Source organism: Montipora capricornis, chromosome 3 (genome assembly GCF_036669925.1).
Source record: "Montipora capricornis isolate CH-2021 chromosome 3, ASM3666992v2, whole genome shotgun sequence".
Classification (NCBI taxonomy): Eukaryota; Metazoa; Cnidaria; class Anthozoa; order Scleractinia; family Acroporidae; genus Montipora; species Montipora capricornis.
This window is the reverse complement of record NC_090885.1, coordinates 4,920,791-4,933,332: the sequence shown is the minus strand read 5'-3', so window position 1 is coordinate 4,933,332 and position 12,542 is coordinate 4,920,791. Positions and strand designations below refer to the sequence as shown.

The 12,542-nt window shown below is 39.8% G+C and overlaps 1 protein-coding gene across 1 annotated transcript; it reads right to left on the bottom strand.

Annotated features, from left to right (window-relative positions):
- Positions 1 to 5,214: 5,214 nt before the first annotated feature.
- On the bottom strand, positions 5,215 to 11,629 carry LOC138041069 (integrase/recombinase xerD homolog). Its single transcript, XM_068886842.1, has 2 exons — positions 11,601 to 11,629; positions 5,215 to 6,502 (listed from the first exon to the last, which is right to left on the bottom strand). Exons 1-2 carry the CDS (start codon positions 11,605 to 11,607, stop codon positions 5,502 to 5,504), a joined length of 1,008 nt encoding a protein of 335 aa, XP_068742943.1. The 5' UTR covers positions 11,608 to 11,629; the 3' UTR covers positions 5,215 to 5,501.
- Between the last annotated feature and the right edge of the window lie 913 nt (positions 11,630 to 12,542).

Genomic DNA, 12,542 nt, shown 5'->3' with positions numbered 1-12,542 from the left:
ATCACGGTACAACGAGATTATGACGCGCGCGCCGCTTGTGCGTGCACTTATTGAGTGCGCGGATTTTCTTGCTACGTTGTACAGCAATTTTTGTTCTTGAATGCTGTTAAAAAAAGGAGGCTAGATTAAATTACTGAATAGCCTATTTACGTCCCGCCGTCAGATACGCTTGGAATAGCGCGATGCAGGAATTGCTTCCCCCATTTCGAGCTTTGATCCCAAAATAAGCAAGGATGATTCAGACTATGGTTCGTTTGGATTTCAGGACATTACAGTTCACTCGCTCGCTTGATCAGTCTTCTAAGAAGGGCAGGAAAATTGGACGAATGTTTCAAATATCTTGAGCAGGTTGGGTAGATGTTTTTTCATACGTTTATTCTTGGAATATTCGTAGATGTTTTATCAATCGTAATAATCAACCCTATTAGCAACTACAAGTCTCATCCTACTCTACAATTCTGGACAAAATTGTTGAAACATTTTTGATATCCTTGTTCACGGGTAGGAGCTTGGTTCTAAACCGTTTAGAACGAAGAGGAAATTACAAGGATTTGTGACTGAAGCATGAAAGGACCAATATCTCGCCCCCAAATTGTAATAAGATGCTGATTTTTGGCGAGTGGGCATTCTTCATCTTGTACTTTCTGAAGATCTTAATGAATCCCATAATTTCAAAAATTTAAATATTTGTGATGTCACACTTGACCACTCTCTCTCTTGTCCTTTCGGATAAGGACGATAAACCGTAGGCCTCGTCTCACAACCCTTCAATAATCACAACCCTGTGGGAAGTAAATCAACCCACACACTATTCGCAAAGAGTAGGGCATTGAGTTTCCCGATGTTGGGGTATATATATCATGTCGATGCTCAGAGATATTAGCTACACCAAACCTACTTTAAAATCCGAGGATAAACAGAGATACGATAATGACGATGATGATACTACACATTGGCCTTACGACTCTCGTGATGATCACAAGCCATTGTCGTCAATCCGGTATCGAAGAAATATACCAATTACTTCGGCCAATCACAACAAACGTGGGAAATGATAGCCCATTTCCGAGTTGCTGCATACCTCAGTTTCAAAGCGAGTCCTGGTGCACAATCATTCAAATGGTTCATCGCGCTATTTTCACCTGCTGTGATTGGTCGAAGTAATCACTTTGGTATTTGTTTACGACACTCTCTTGAAAACCACTCTATTGTTGTTCTGTACTTGCTACTTGCATTGCAATGTAGCCCTTGGGTATCCCGTTGATTTTAAGTTTTATTTCAGTCTAACAAGTATGATATGGCTGGTGACTTGCTTAAAAAATGCCTACAGTACAACAAGGTCAGTTCTGATTCGCTACATGTAAATGACATACACTTATTATTTCAAGGACAAAATACGCAGAGGTGTAAACACTCATTATTGCAAAGAAAGAATTATTCTTCTTTCTAACAAGTTTTTCTTAGTGCGCATGCTCAAAATTGTCTTATTGTAGTAATATTACTTGTAATCAAAGAAAAGTTCCTGCTTTGCAGCTAACGAGAAGCAAAGGAAAGCTCTTCACGGATCTCCTCGATGCCGTCTAGTGCTTTGGACGAATAATGAAACTATTAACCGGTTTAAAAAAACGGTGATTTAGCAGCTCTCCTAAGGTATTATGTGATCGACTCGCTACCCTAACCCAAAAACAAGAGACTAAACAATTGAAACAGTGACTTAAGACTTCAAAAACAATAGAAGCTGCTCACAATACCAAACAGTAGCATGTTACGAGAGCTGCTACACTACTGTAAAAAACCGCTATAACCAGTTTGAATTTTGCGACTCTTGTTCTCACCAGCAAAATTCAACTTTGGCGATTTAACGCCTGCGTAATGGCGGAAGAGTGGGACGTTGCATTGACGAGAGGGAATAGGTAACTTGATAACGCACCCATCGCGAAGGAAGAAGGGAGTTGAAAAAGGAGGAAAAAGTCGCTCAAAAAAATAGAGAGGTCTGCGAACGCTAAATATCATTATTTTTACTTTTTTTCTATAACATAAATATAGTAGACTTACTTTTGATGTATCCCCGTGTTTTTTTGGTTTGAATTCATCGATTTTGCAGGATTTTTGGGATTTGGTTTTAGCCGGATTTTTTTACCCCTATCACTTTCTACTTCGTATCATTAAGATGACCCCTGTCACTCTCTAAATGACGCGACACCGACTCTCTCGTGAGAAAGGAATTTACGTGACACGCCTGTGTTCACAGGCAGTAAGACAGTTAAGAGAAGATGGGGACTTCTTCAAACGTGTAAGGCATGGTTCAATTTTTTGCCTCGCCCCTAACTCCCCGAGGGAACGCAATCTCGCCAAAACATATAAAGATAATTTATGAATTTAGTTTGGCGGGGCAGAAGCACGACTTTTAAATCGCTGTCGTGCCAGAGTCGTGTAGCACGGCAGAGCTTGTCGAACTTAATTGCTTGCCGTAATTAATTCAAAAGTTTGATTCTGACGCCGTGCTCCTGCCGTGCTTTTGTCAAACTTAATTCCTGAATTTTGTTCGGCACGGCAGAAGCACGACGACTGAAATGGGCCTTATTGAACTTCCGTTTTCTTGAGCTTTGAGAAAGGCGAATAAGGTCAAGCGATCTTAACCTGAAGTAAAAAAGAGGCGGTCGTGTGAGAAATTTCCTTTTACTTGACGAATTTAAAATTTACTTGTCTTGGAATATTGCTTAGATTATTTAGGCTGTAATGTTAAGACTGATAAGGTAAAGACTGCCATTGATACAATGACAAAGACACTGCATGTGTGTAATATCTACTATATGGCGTCTTTTTACCCCATTTTAAATTTTCCTTGCTTTCCTGGACTTGACCATATTGGGTCGTGCGACATAATTATCTGCTTTCTTAAGCATCAGTCAAACAACGCTAACAACAGATTATTGCCGACAATGACGAGCAAAACGAGGACGCCGGTACTTGTGAGGAGGAAAACGAAGAAGTTTCTCAAAATGTTTTAAGTGACGTTAGCCCGTTTGAGCAAAGGATTGTTAATTACACGACTAAGGGTTAAATAGTTCTGACGTCTGTATATTTATAATTTCTAGAGCAATGGAATAATCCCGATTAATTAAAAATGGGATTGTTATCATAGGGACGTTTCTCATTGCTAGCGCTCTCTAATATCAATTTACCGTCAAGTACGGTGGCCGGTAAAGGACGATGGATAATCGACAAATGCGCTTTTCCGAGCCCATTCCATTCCACTTATCGGTCACCGTAGGGTAGATTGAGGTATCCAAAGGGAAATGTTATGATAAAAAATTATAGACTTTTCAAATACTATTTTGAAAGTGTGTTAATTGTTTTGAGCTCTTGATTAGACACCGACTTGGTAATGCAAACTTTCATTCATTAATTTCATTTAACGAAATCAAGACTGTCAGAATTAAATCGTCTTTTCCAAAATTAATTTTTATCGCGTTAGGTAATAGGAAGTCAGAGAGTGAAAGCGAATCCATAGAATTCACTAGTGGAATGTCTACCGACCAAGGAGAAGAAAAGAAAAAAAAAAGGGGAAAGGCTGGTAAAACACAGGGAGAGGAAAAGGGAAAGGAAGAGTAAAGGTATGCATAGTGAAATGTTGCCCCTATATACCATTTATACCATTACTTGAAATTCGGTCGACCAGTACGTTAAATCTAAGATATTAAGTGCAAAAACTCAATGATATAACCCGGTAGATTATTTAGCCGCGCGACTTTTCTTTCTTTGGCAGAAATTTTGTTTTTCTCCGGCACGACTTTGTTTATTTAGCGCGACTTCTTTTTTGACGGGCGCGATTCTCTTTTATCTGTAACGGGGGGTGGGGGGGGGGGGGGGGTGTTCTTAGGGTGTCCTGAAGTGCCGCGAAATAGTGCCGTGGTAACTTGGACTTAGATAAAGTCAGAAGCCACCTTGTTATTTCTCATCCGTATAAAGCGTTTGAATGCAATGCAACGCAAAGCGGACTAGATTGAGACAGATTCTATAGAAAATGTCTTGCGGTAGAGAAAAAGAAAACAAACAAACAAACGTAGCGCCGGAGTAAAAAAATGTCGCGCCGACGAAAAAAAAAAAAAGAGAAGGTCGCATCAATGAAAAGAACGCGCTCTCAGAAGGTAAACAATTATGGCTGGTTTTTACTAGCGACGGAGTCGTAGTCGGAGTCTTAATCAGAAGCGTACAGCGATACGATCTAGTGAAAATCAAACCGACGGAGTCGGAAGCAGGACAACGATGCCACTTATGACTCCGTCGCTTGCGACCTAGTGAGAACTGCATTGTTGGAGTCGCAAGCATAAGCGGAAGAATAAACCAATCACAAGGTTCGATTCCAGGCCATGTGATTGGTTTGGTCTTCCGCTTCTGCTTCCGACTTCGACAATCTAGTTTTCACTGGATCATAAGCGACGGAGTAGTAAACGGAATCGGAAGAAATGGAAACGGTCTGATTCTTCCGATTCTAATCCCGTCGAGCTTATGACTCCGTTTACGGCTCCGATTTGGATTTTCACTCGGTCGTAAGCCCTCTTATGACTACGTCTCCGATTCCGACTACGACTCCGTCGCAAGTGAAAACCAGCCTTTAGTAAACATCTTCAGTGCAATGTATAAACGAACGTGTGGTGTCTCTGTCAGCCCCTTTGTGGCACTTACAGGCCACGGAAGGATATATAAGGATATGCAAAGAGAAATGTTACGATTAAAGTGATAGACTTTCCAAATACTATTGTGAAAGTGTGTCACGTTATTTTGAGCTCTCGAGGATTAGTCCCCAACTTGCTAATGCAAACTTCCAAATTAAGTTTTGTCGCATTAGGTAAGAGAAAGTTAGAGAGTGAAAGCGAATCCATAGAAGTCACTAGTGGAATGTCTACCGACGAAGGAGAAGAAAAGAAAAAAAAGAAAGGGAAAAAGCTGGTAAAGCACAAGGACAAGAAAAGGGAAAGGAAGGGTAAAGGTATGAATAGTGAAATAATGTCCCTATATACCATTCATACCATTACTTGAAAGAGAGTCGACTACCTCTATATTAAATCCAAGATAGCAGTCATAGCAATCGCTAATTGCCAACGAGCAAAGATTTTACCTAAAGGACGCGCTGTGTAATTTTTAAAATCCCACACAATTTTGGGGATGAAAGAATGGGCTTTATTAAACCATGCAAATGCCCTCCGTGGGGGGAGGGAGGGTAGCTAAAACTTACAGCTCTAATGTTTTCACAAACGCTCGCTAAATAAACTGACACTCGGGATCAGTGAAATACGCATTAGTACAGTAACTCTATACATACGTCGGATAACATAATTTCCTACCGCAGAGATAACGCCGGAATTTTAAACTACCATAAACAAAGTTTATCTAGCACTTAAAATACCACACAATTTTGGGGATGAAACAATGGGCTTTATTAAACCATGCAAATGCCCTCCAAATTCCCCAAAATTGGTGTACACTGAAAACAAAAACTAATGACTACCGACATGTTTGGCTACAATGGCTACTGCTTTTAATCTATCTTGAAAAGAGTTTTCTAAGTAGCGTTCATACGCATTTGATTTCCAATCGCCTTGTATCTTGAGTAGTTCTACTGGCAAACCACATCGCATGGCAAAAGTTGCACCCCCTCGTCTGAACGAATGGCCGGCATAATGCTCTGTGTTTAAACCCGCAGCGCTTAAAGTCAATTGTAATTTTTGTAGGAATTTGTTGTAGGTAAGCATCACTAGGTTTGTCCCTTGACGGTACATAAAAGCAAGATCGTAGGGCCCAGCGTCTCTCGTTAGATCATAAGCATTGGCCAGGGCAGTAAGAGGACAGAGGGGGGATTCGTTTACCCTCGGCAACGAGATCAACAATGTCCGCTGCTTGAATTGAATAGTGTTGTTCCATCGGACAATCATAACCACACCCCAGCTAAAGAGGTGTAAGTCACTTCTACGGGGATGTAAATGTTCATCGAATTTATCTCGTGAAGGCGGGAGCAGATTTGCTTTCCTAAAGAAACTATAAAAGGCAACCAGGCAAGCGGCCCAGAAAGTCGCATCGAACGAGTTTGAGAGCGTCAACTGCCGACGAATGCCATTGAGGACAGTTGGTGTTATAGGAAGTTTCGGGCGAGTGGCGGCTTGGTTGCTTGATCTCTTAATGCCACGAATAAGTAACGAATACTGGAATTTAACTAACGCGTTGTCTATGGGGTTAGGGTATCCATACTGCAGAGGAATTAGCCGTACAATGTTAAGATAGTTCGCAATGCTGCTTGGTGATAGGGTGCGTGACAGAAAGGTCACATATCTTAGTAGTGTCGGTGTTGAGCACGGAACGATGTTGTATCCAAAGTACAAACAGAACCGTAGATAAGCACGAAACTGCGACTTGTACGTGGTCCTAGTAGTAGCGGCAAAGGCCTTGCCTCGATAGCGTGCCCATTCTTCATCTAGGGCCCGCTCTTGAGTGCCAGTTGGACCTGTGTTGGGAGCACAGAAAGAGAAGTTGATGACAGATTAATAAAATTGTTCGTGATTGATCCAGAATGAAGCAGAGAGAGGAAGTTGTCGGCACTCAGGTGATTGTGTAAGCGTGATAGCGTGTCGGCAGTGGTGTTTGCTGTTGTCTGAATGTAGCGAGATGTAATTCTGAAGTTGTGTACTGCGGATATCCAGAAAATTTCTCTCAGCCAGACCATTGTCCTCTTCGATCTACTAGTTTCTTTTTTAAGCCAAGATTTTGTGACTGTATTGTCGGTGTAGATAACGATCCATTTATGTGAAAGTTGTGGGCCCCATCGCCTGAGGGCTAACAGGACAGTACATAGTTCTAGTTACTGGGTTGCCAGTATGCCAAACCCAGTCGGGGTCTTCGTTTAGTTTGTTTGTTTTCTTTTTTTTTCTCTTTTTTTTTCCGTGTCGGTAAAAGTCTTGCCTGTCACTTCCCTGCTAAGTGGTGTCTTTTCGCATACAGCCTTCTGCGCGTATTTTCTTAGGATCGAGATGGTAGTTGGAAATGCGTAGATTTCTCTGGTGGACACAGTAGAACGATTACCTTAACCGGCAATGGCGTCGAAAGTCATGTAACGCGAATGGCGTTTTAGTGGATCTTTGAACAAAATATACCCTTATGAAGCTCAATAATGGCAAATCAATTGGATATACAGTCGGTGGAATCTTAAAAGCGACGAGTAATGCACTTCGACAATAATCTATCGCCCGTCGAGCCGAAATCAAGGTGAGCTGTATTTGAAATATTACCAAGTGTGCTGTTATGTAGAGCACTGAAACCAAATGGAAAATTCTCTGGTAACTTATGGGTTCAACAAAGACAGAGAACGAATCGAACACCTTACGTGGATCTGTGATCAACTCTGCACAGTCTTCAGGAAAAACATAATTGGAAATGTGACAGCCAAGAATTATTTGAAAGAAAGCTTGTCGTCTATTTTGTGCCTCATTATTCAAGGAAAGGTTCTTCATGGAAACGGTTTGATCCTGAAATTTAGTTTGTTGCAATATTGCGCATATTTGACACGATTGAGTTTCTTCTCTTCACGCACGTAATGAAATAGAAGGGGTTTTTGCCTCTCATAGCAAATATGTTGTTTGCTTCAAAAAATTGTTCGCTGGAAAAGGTGGCCTTTATGAATTCATCATGTTTTATGATATGCGAGCTTAACTGGGTAGTTTTTATGGCAATAGAAAAAGCATTTTCTTGTTATTCGAGGAAAAGGTTCTTCAGGAAGCCTGAAGTACATGGTATTAAATTTGACACGATTGAGTTTCTTGTCTTCACGCACGCAATGAAATAGGAAGAGGTTTTCGCCTCTAAGAGCAAATATGTTGTTTGTTTTAATATATTTTTCGCTGGAAAAGGATTCTGTGGTATTTTCTGCCTTTGTGAATTATAATATCATGTTGTCTATTGAATTTTCGAGCCGTCACGGTTGAACTGTGATATGGGAGAATTTTTTGCCCCCCAGGGATTGCGAGGAGGCATCCTAGTAGCTTGCGCGTATATCAAGGACAGTACTTATGGTTCAAATATGCAGTCGGTATACTCGAAAAAATCTCGATTTGCTCGAACAGGGGCCGCGAGGAATCGGTAGGTAATGATGACGTTTCTATTGTTTGCGCCCGCAAGTACGAAATGGTTAGGATGACGTAAAGCAGAAAATCCCAAAGGGAGTTTCTGAGAGTTTGTGCATTGTGACATCACAATAAACAGGGGTAGCAGTTAATAATCCAAAGTCCCTATTTGGGGGTGCAGAGTATTATGAAAGGAAGCGCATGGTTTAATATTTTGTGTCAGTCGCATCACGGCGTCTGTTCTCGCGGTTGTCACGCTGAGGAGCAGCTGATTTTAAGGTGAGAAAAACTGAACTTATATATATATATACTGTAGGAAACAGACAACTAAATTAAAAGACATGTTTCGGCATGCTTATGCCATCATCAGTTTAATGAGTTCCTAAGTGTGAACAGTTATAAAGTCTACGGGTAGATGAAAAAATTATTACAACATGACGTAATACAAAAGCGGGTACTATTTACAGCGTGACAGCAAACACAAGGTGTAAACTAAAACGTGAGAAAAGTGTTGTGATGCTGCAATTGTTTGTTAAGTTCCGTTTTGATCTTATTTATATGAAAAGCTTCTTTGAGTTTTAAATCAATTGAGTTGCTGGCAGAATCCAGAATACTAAAGCACGAAGGGGAGTATTTGCTCTTACATAAAGGAGATTTCGCTTTCCGTGTGTTCCTTTATCCTGGTAGAAAAGTGGCGACCAGTTTCGCCAATATAACGGGAATTACAACCCGCACAAGAAAATTGGTAAACAACCATGGATTTTAGAGCAACAGGAGTACGATCTTTAACACTAAACAGGTTTTTAATTTTGAATGAAGTGAAAACTAATTTGATAGTTAGTTTCAGTCTCAGTTTCTGTGTTTAAGATACCATATCAACATATCATTGTTGTTCAAGAAACAATGATTAATGACCTTTGTGATTAAAACGGTTTGAAAGTATATATATGAATATAACAGCTACATAATGCATGAGCAGTAGCACAAAGACATTCAATGAAATTTTTAAAGTTATTGTAGGTTATCTTCTTTCAAAGGCAGATGAATGAAGCACTCAGTTTCTAGCTACATGTTGTACTGTAGCACAGGGCCAAACAATTAGTTTTTTAAGGTTATTGTTATCTTTTTGCAAAGACAATCGAATGAACACTGAGTTAGTTATAGCCTATTACACCATTTTACAAAAAAATCAATTAGTTATCTTTCTAATTAATCAGTTTTCTGAGAACATGCAAAAAAGAAAATGTACCAGCTACGTATTGTAAAAGCAATAACACAAAGGATCTAATTAGTTATTAAAGTTATTGTTATCTTCATGCAAACACAGTTGAATGGGACACTTAGTTTCTCTGTTACATATATCCTGCTACATAATTGTTACACAAGGAATAATAATGATCGTTCTGATTAACACAATTTTCTTGCCACTATGCAAACAAAAATTATATATAATAGCCATATTCTGCATAGGCAGTAGTTCCGTTTTGTTAGTTATACAATATTTCTACCAATTTTTCAATTAAACAAGAGGCTACAAGTAGCCTATACTCGGGCCTGCAACAGTACAGTGGTGCATCGTTAATTTGGCACTAAAGAAAAGAAAACAGAGAAGTCTGTCCTTCTTACATCGGCCTTACATTGCGATTCTCATGATGTTTGACTGTGCATGTAGTGAATACCCGGACCCAGATTATCTTCATGACAGGTGGTGACAATGACCACTGGACACGAGGTAAAATTTGAGAAAAGCACATTGTTTTTTACTGATCGATGATAATTCTTGCTCAGTGTTTGAGAAAGGAAACGCTAATTGAACGGTTTAAGATGAAACGAAATGACTCATCGAAACATCTTTTGCAGAAAAAAAATGAAAGAGAAACGAAGGTGAGATGTATAAACATCTTTCAAAGATGACCAAGCTTTCGTGCATTGATGCACGTAAAAAAACACTTTGTCACGTGCGCGACACGCGAAGATGTGCACTATATCTCAACTCTTGAAGATACTTTCAGAATTACAAAGTCCCTTGAGGATGGCCATGCCAAATGAATCCATAGCACGAGAATCAAGTATTTAAAATATACCATTTGTTGTAATTTAAATACTGACAGTAGAATGCACCCAATTGTCAAAATAAATATGTTATTTGCCAGCTGGGAGGCCCGTATAGAGAAAAACTGTGGCCGAGGCCTTAAAATAGCTGCTCGAGGGCAGCTTTTTCAAGACCGATATCACATTTTTTTGCTATACGGACAGACCCTTTGCTGGTAAATAATTTTTTTTTCTTCTCTCTCTCCCATCCTCTCTTAAAACCACTTGTTTTAATTGTTGACTCGCACCGCGCTTGATAGCGAATGCAGTATTAAAGCGACTTACAAACTGAACATTTCAAAGAGAAATATTTTTTATTTGAATTCTATTTCCAAACCTCTTGTCTAATGAAAAATAACCTCTGTACGCAAACGGAGTCGGTGTCAAAAAAATTGTTTCGTTTCCGGAATGGTAAGGGCGGGAGAAAAGTGTGGATCACTTGGCCTGTCATTGTTATTTCGCTTCGTGTATTGAAACTCTCGAGAAATAAAGATAGAAATGTGAACGCAAACTCTCTGAACGGTGAGAAGCCTGTCAAGGAATATTAACCATTAATGTCACTGTTCCTTGGTATCAACATGCATAATTCGCTTTTAAACACATAACGCAAGGCGCAATGGAACTAGACACCAGACGTATTAGGGTTTTTTGAAGGAAACACTGCCTTGCGGCTGGTTAGCCTATGCGACTTCCAGATTGCGTGACAAAGATCTCTCCAGCACTACGAGCTGAGTGGTAAACAGGAAGTGCTGGATCGGACAAGAGTATTGGCTAGTGAGCAATGTACAAAGGCAAGGAGCCAACAAGCTTGGGGGAAGTCGCTGCGCAGACTTAAACCACACCACGCAGGAGCGACCCAATTTTAATGACGGCAAAGCGATAAATACAACCATCTCCAAAGGCAGAGAGGGAGGGGGGGGAGAACTTTGACAAATTGCAAACAGCTAGTTGATTTACTATAGAAGACAAACTGCCAAGTGAACCTTGGACGACTAACTGAGGCTTTTATAGCTAGACCCTGTCTATTAAAGAAGCCAGTTGCACAGGTACTACCAAGTAGCAGGTAAGCATACACCGTGCTCTTCAGCACTAATGAATGAGGCTTTAACAGATTTGGCTAATGCAGGTGTACGTTATAATCTGAGATCTAGGAACAAAGTCTTCATGTCCTCGTTTTAATAACAAGAAACCCGTTGATTGTATGACCTTGAACGGCCGACTACAAAGAACGCGAAGATAACTATCGCGACATGAATAGCCCTTTTAGACGGTCACGTAACATTAACAGTGTTTACTGATAGTGCTGTAAAATCTCATTTAAAGAGAAGAACAGATACTCGTTTATGTGCACAATACATCGAAGCATAAAGTCTAAAAATACCTTCAAATACTTACCCCGCATAACATTTTAAATTCCGTTTTCCGTGAATCTTCTCATGATTAAATGCATTACGTTTGCCTCGTTAATCCAATTTATTACTAAGACTTGTTTGCATTACTAATTAACACGAAAAGGGATAACATGGGAATTTCTAACAAATATCCTTTAATCTAACCCAACATCGTTCGGATATTCATAACGTCCTATCCATGATCCATTTCCTTCGTTTTTGGGTTTGTCAGCATTATGATTTGCAATATTTCAGGTTTTACGTGTTCACAAGTTTGTTTTTGTATCTCGAAGATGTTTAGATTTCCAATTACAAACTCTGTTTTGATTGGTCACTCTATCTCACTGTGTAAATAGTTCACCCTGAATTCAAAAGAAATACGTTCCGTTTCGGAGAAAACAAAGCAACAACATTCTTTTACAAATCGTACCGGGTATTCCTGAGTTCTGTATTATATTTAACTTTCATTTTCCAAATGGTCTGGATAGCACAAGAGTTCCTAATATTTTTAAAAATACAAACACACTTTTAAGTTTAAGGAACATGCTTCGATGTTTCAAACATCATTTTGCATGCACCTGTTCAGCCACGCTTTTGGAAAAGTGTTACATACCACGTGCTTACATTTAAACGCATACCTGAGGTAGCTCCTATAGTTGCGTTTACGAACAAGTGATCTCCTTGGCTAGTAATACGATGAAATGTGGATGACCTCGGTACATTGTTAACCAAATACGTTCCAGCAAGTTTTGTTATAAAATAGACGTCTCAGCCTTTTCTCTGTAATTCTGCTCCGTTCTCGGGCACGTCTATGTCAATGCACAAGCAAATCACAACTAAAGTAAACACACTTGTGCTTATCGAGACCTGTATTTCTCCTTTGGAATCAAGTCTTTATTACCATTGAGAATCAATAACTGTACAGCCTTTCAAACTACATCACATT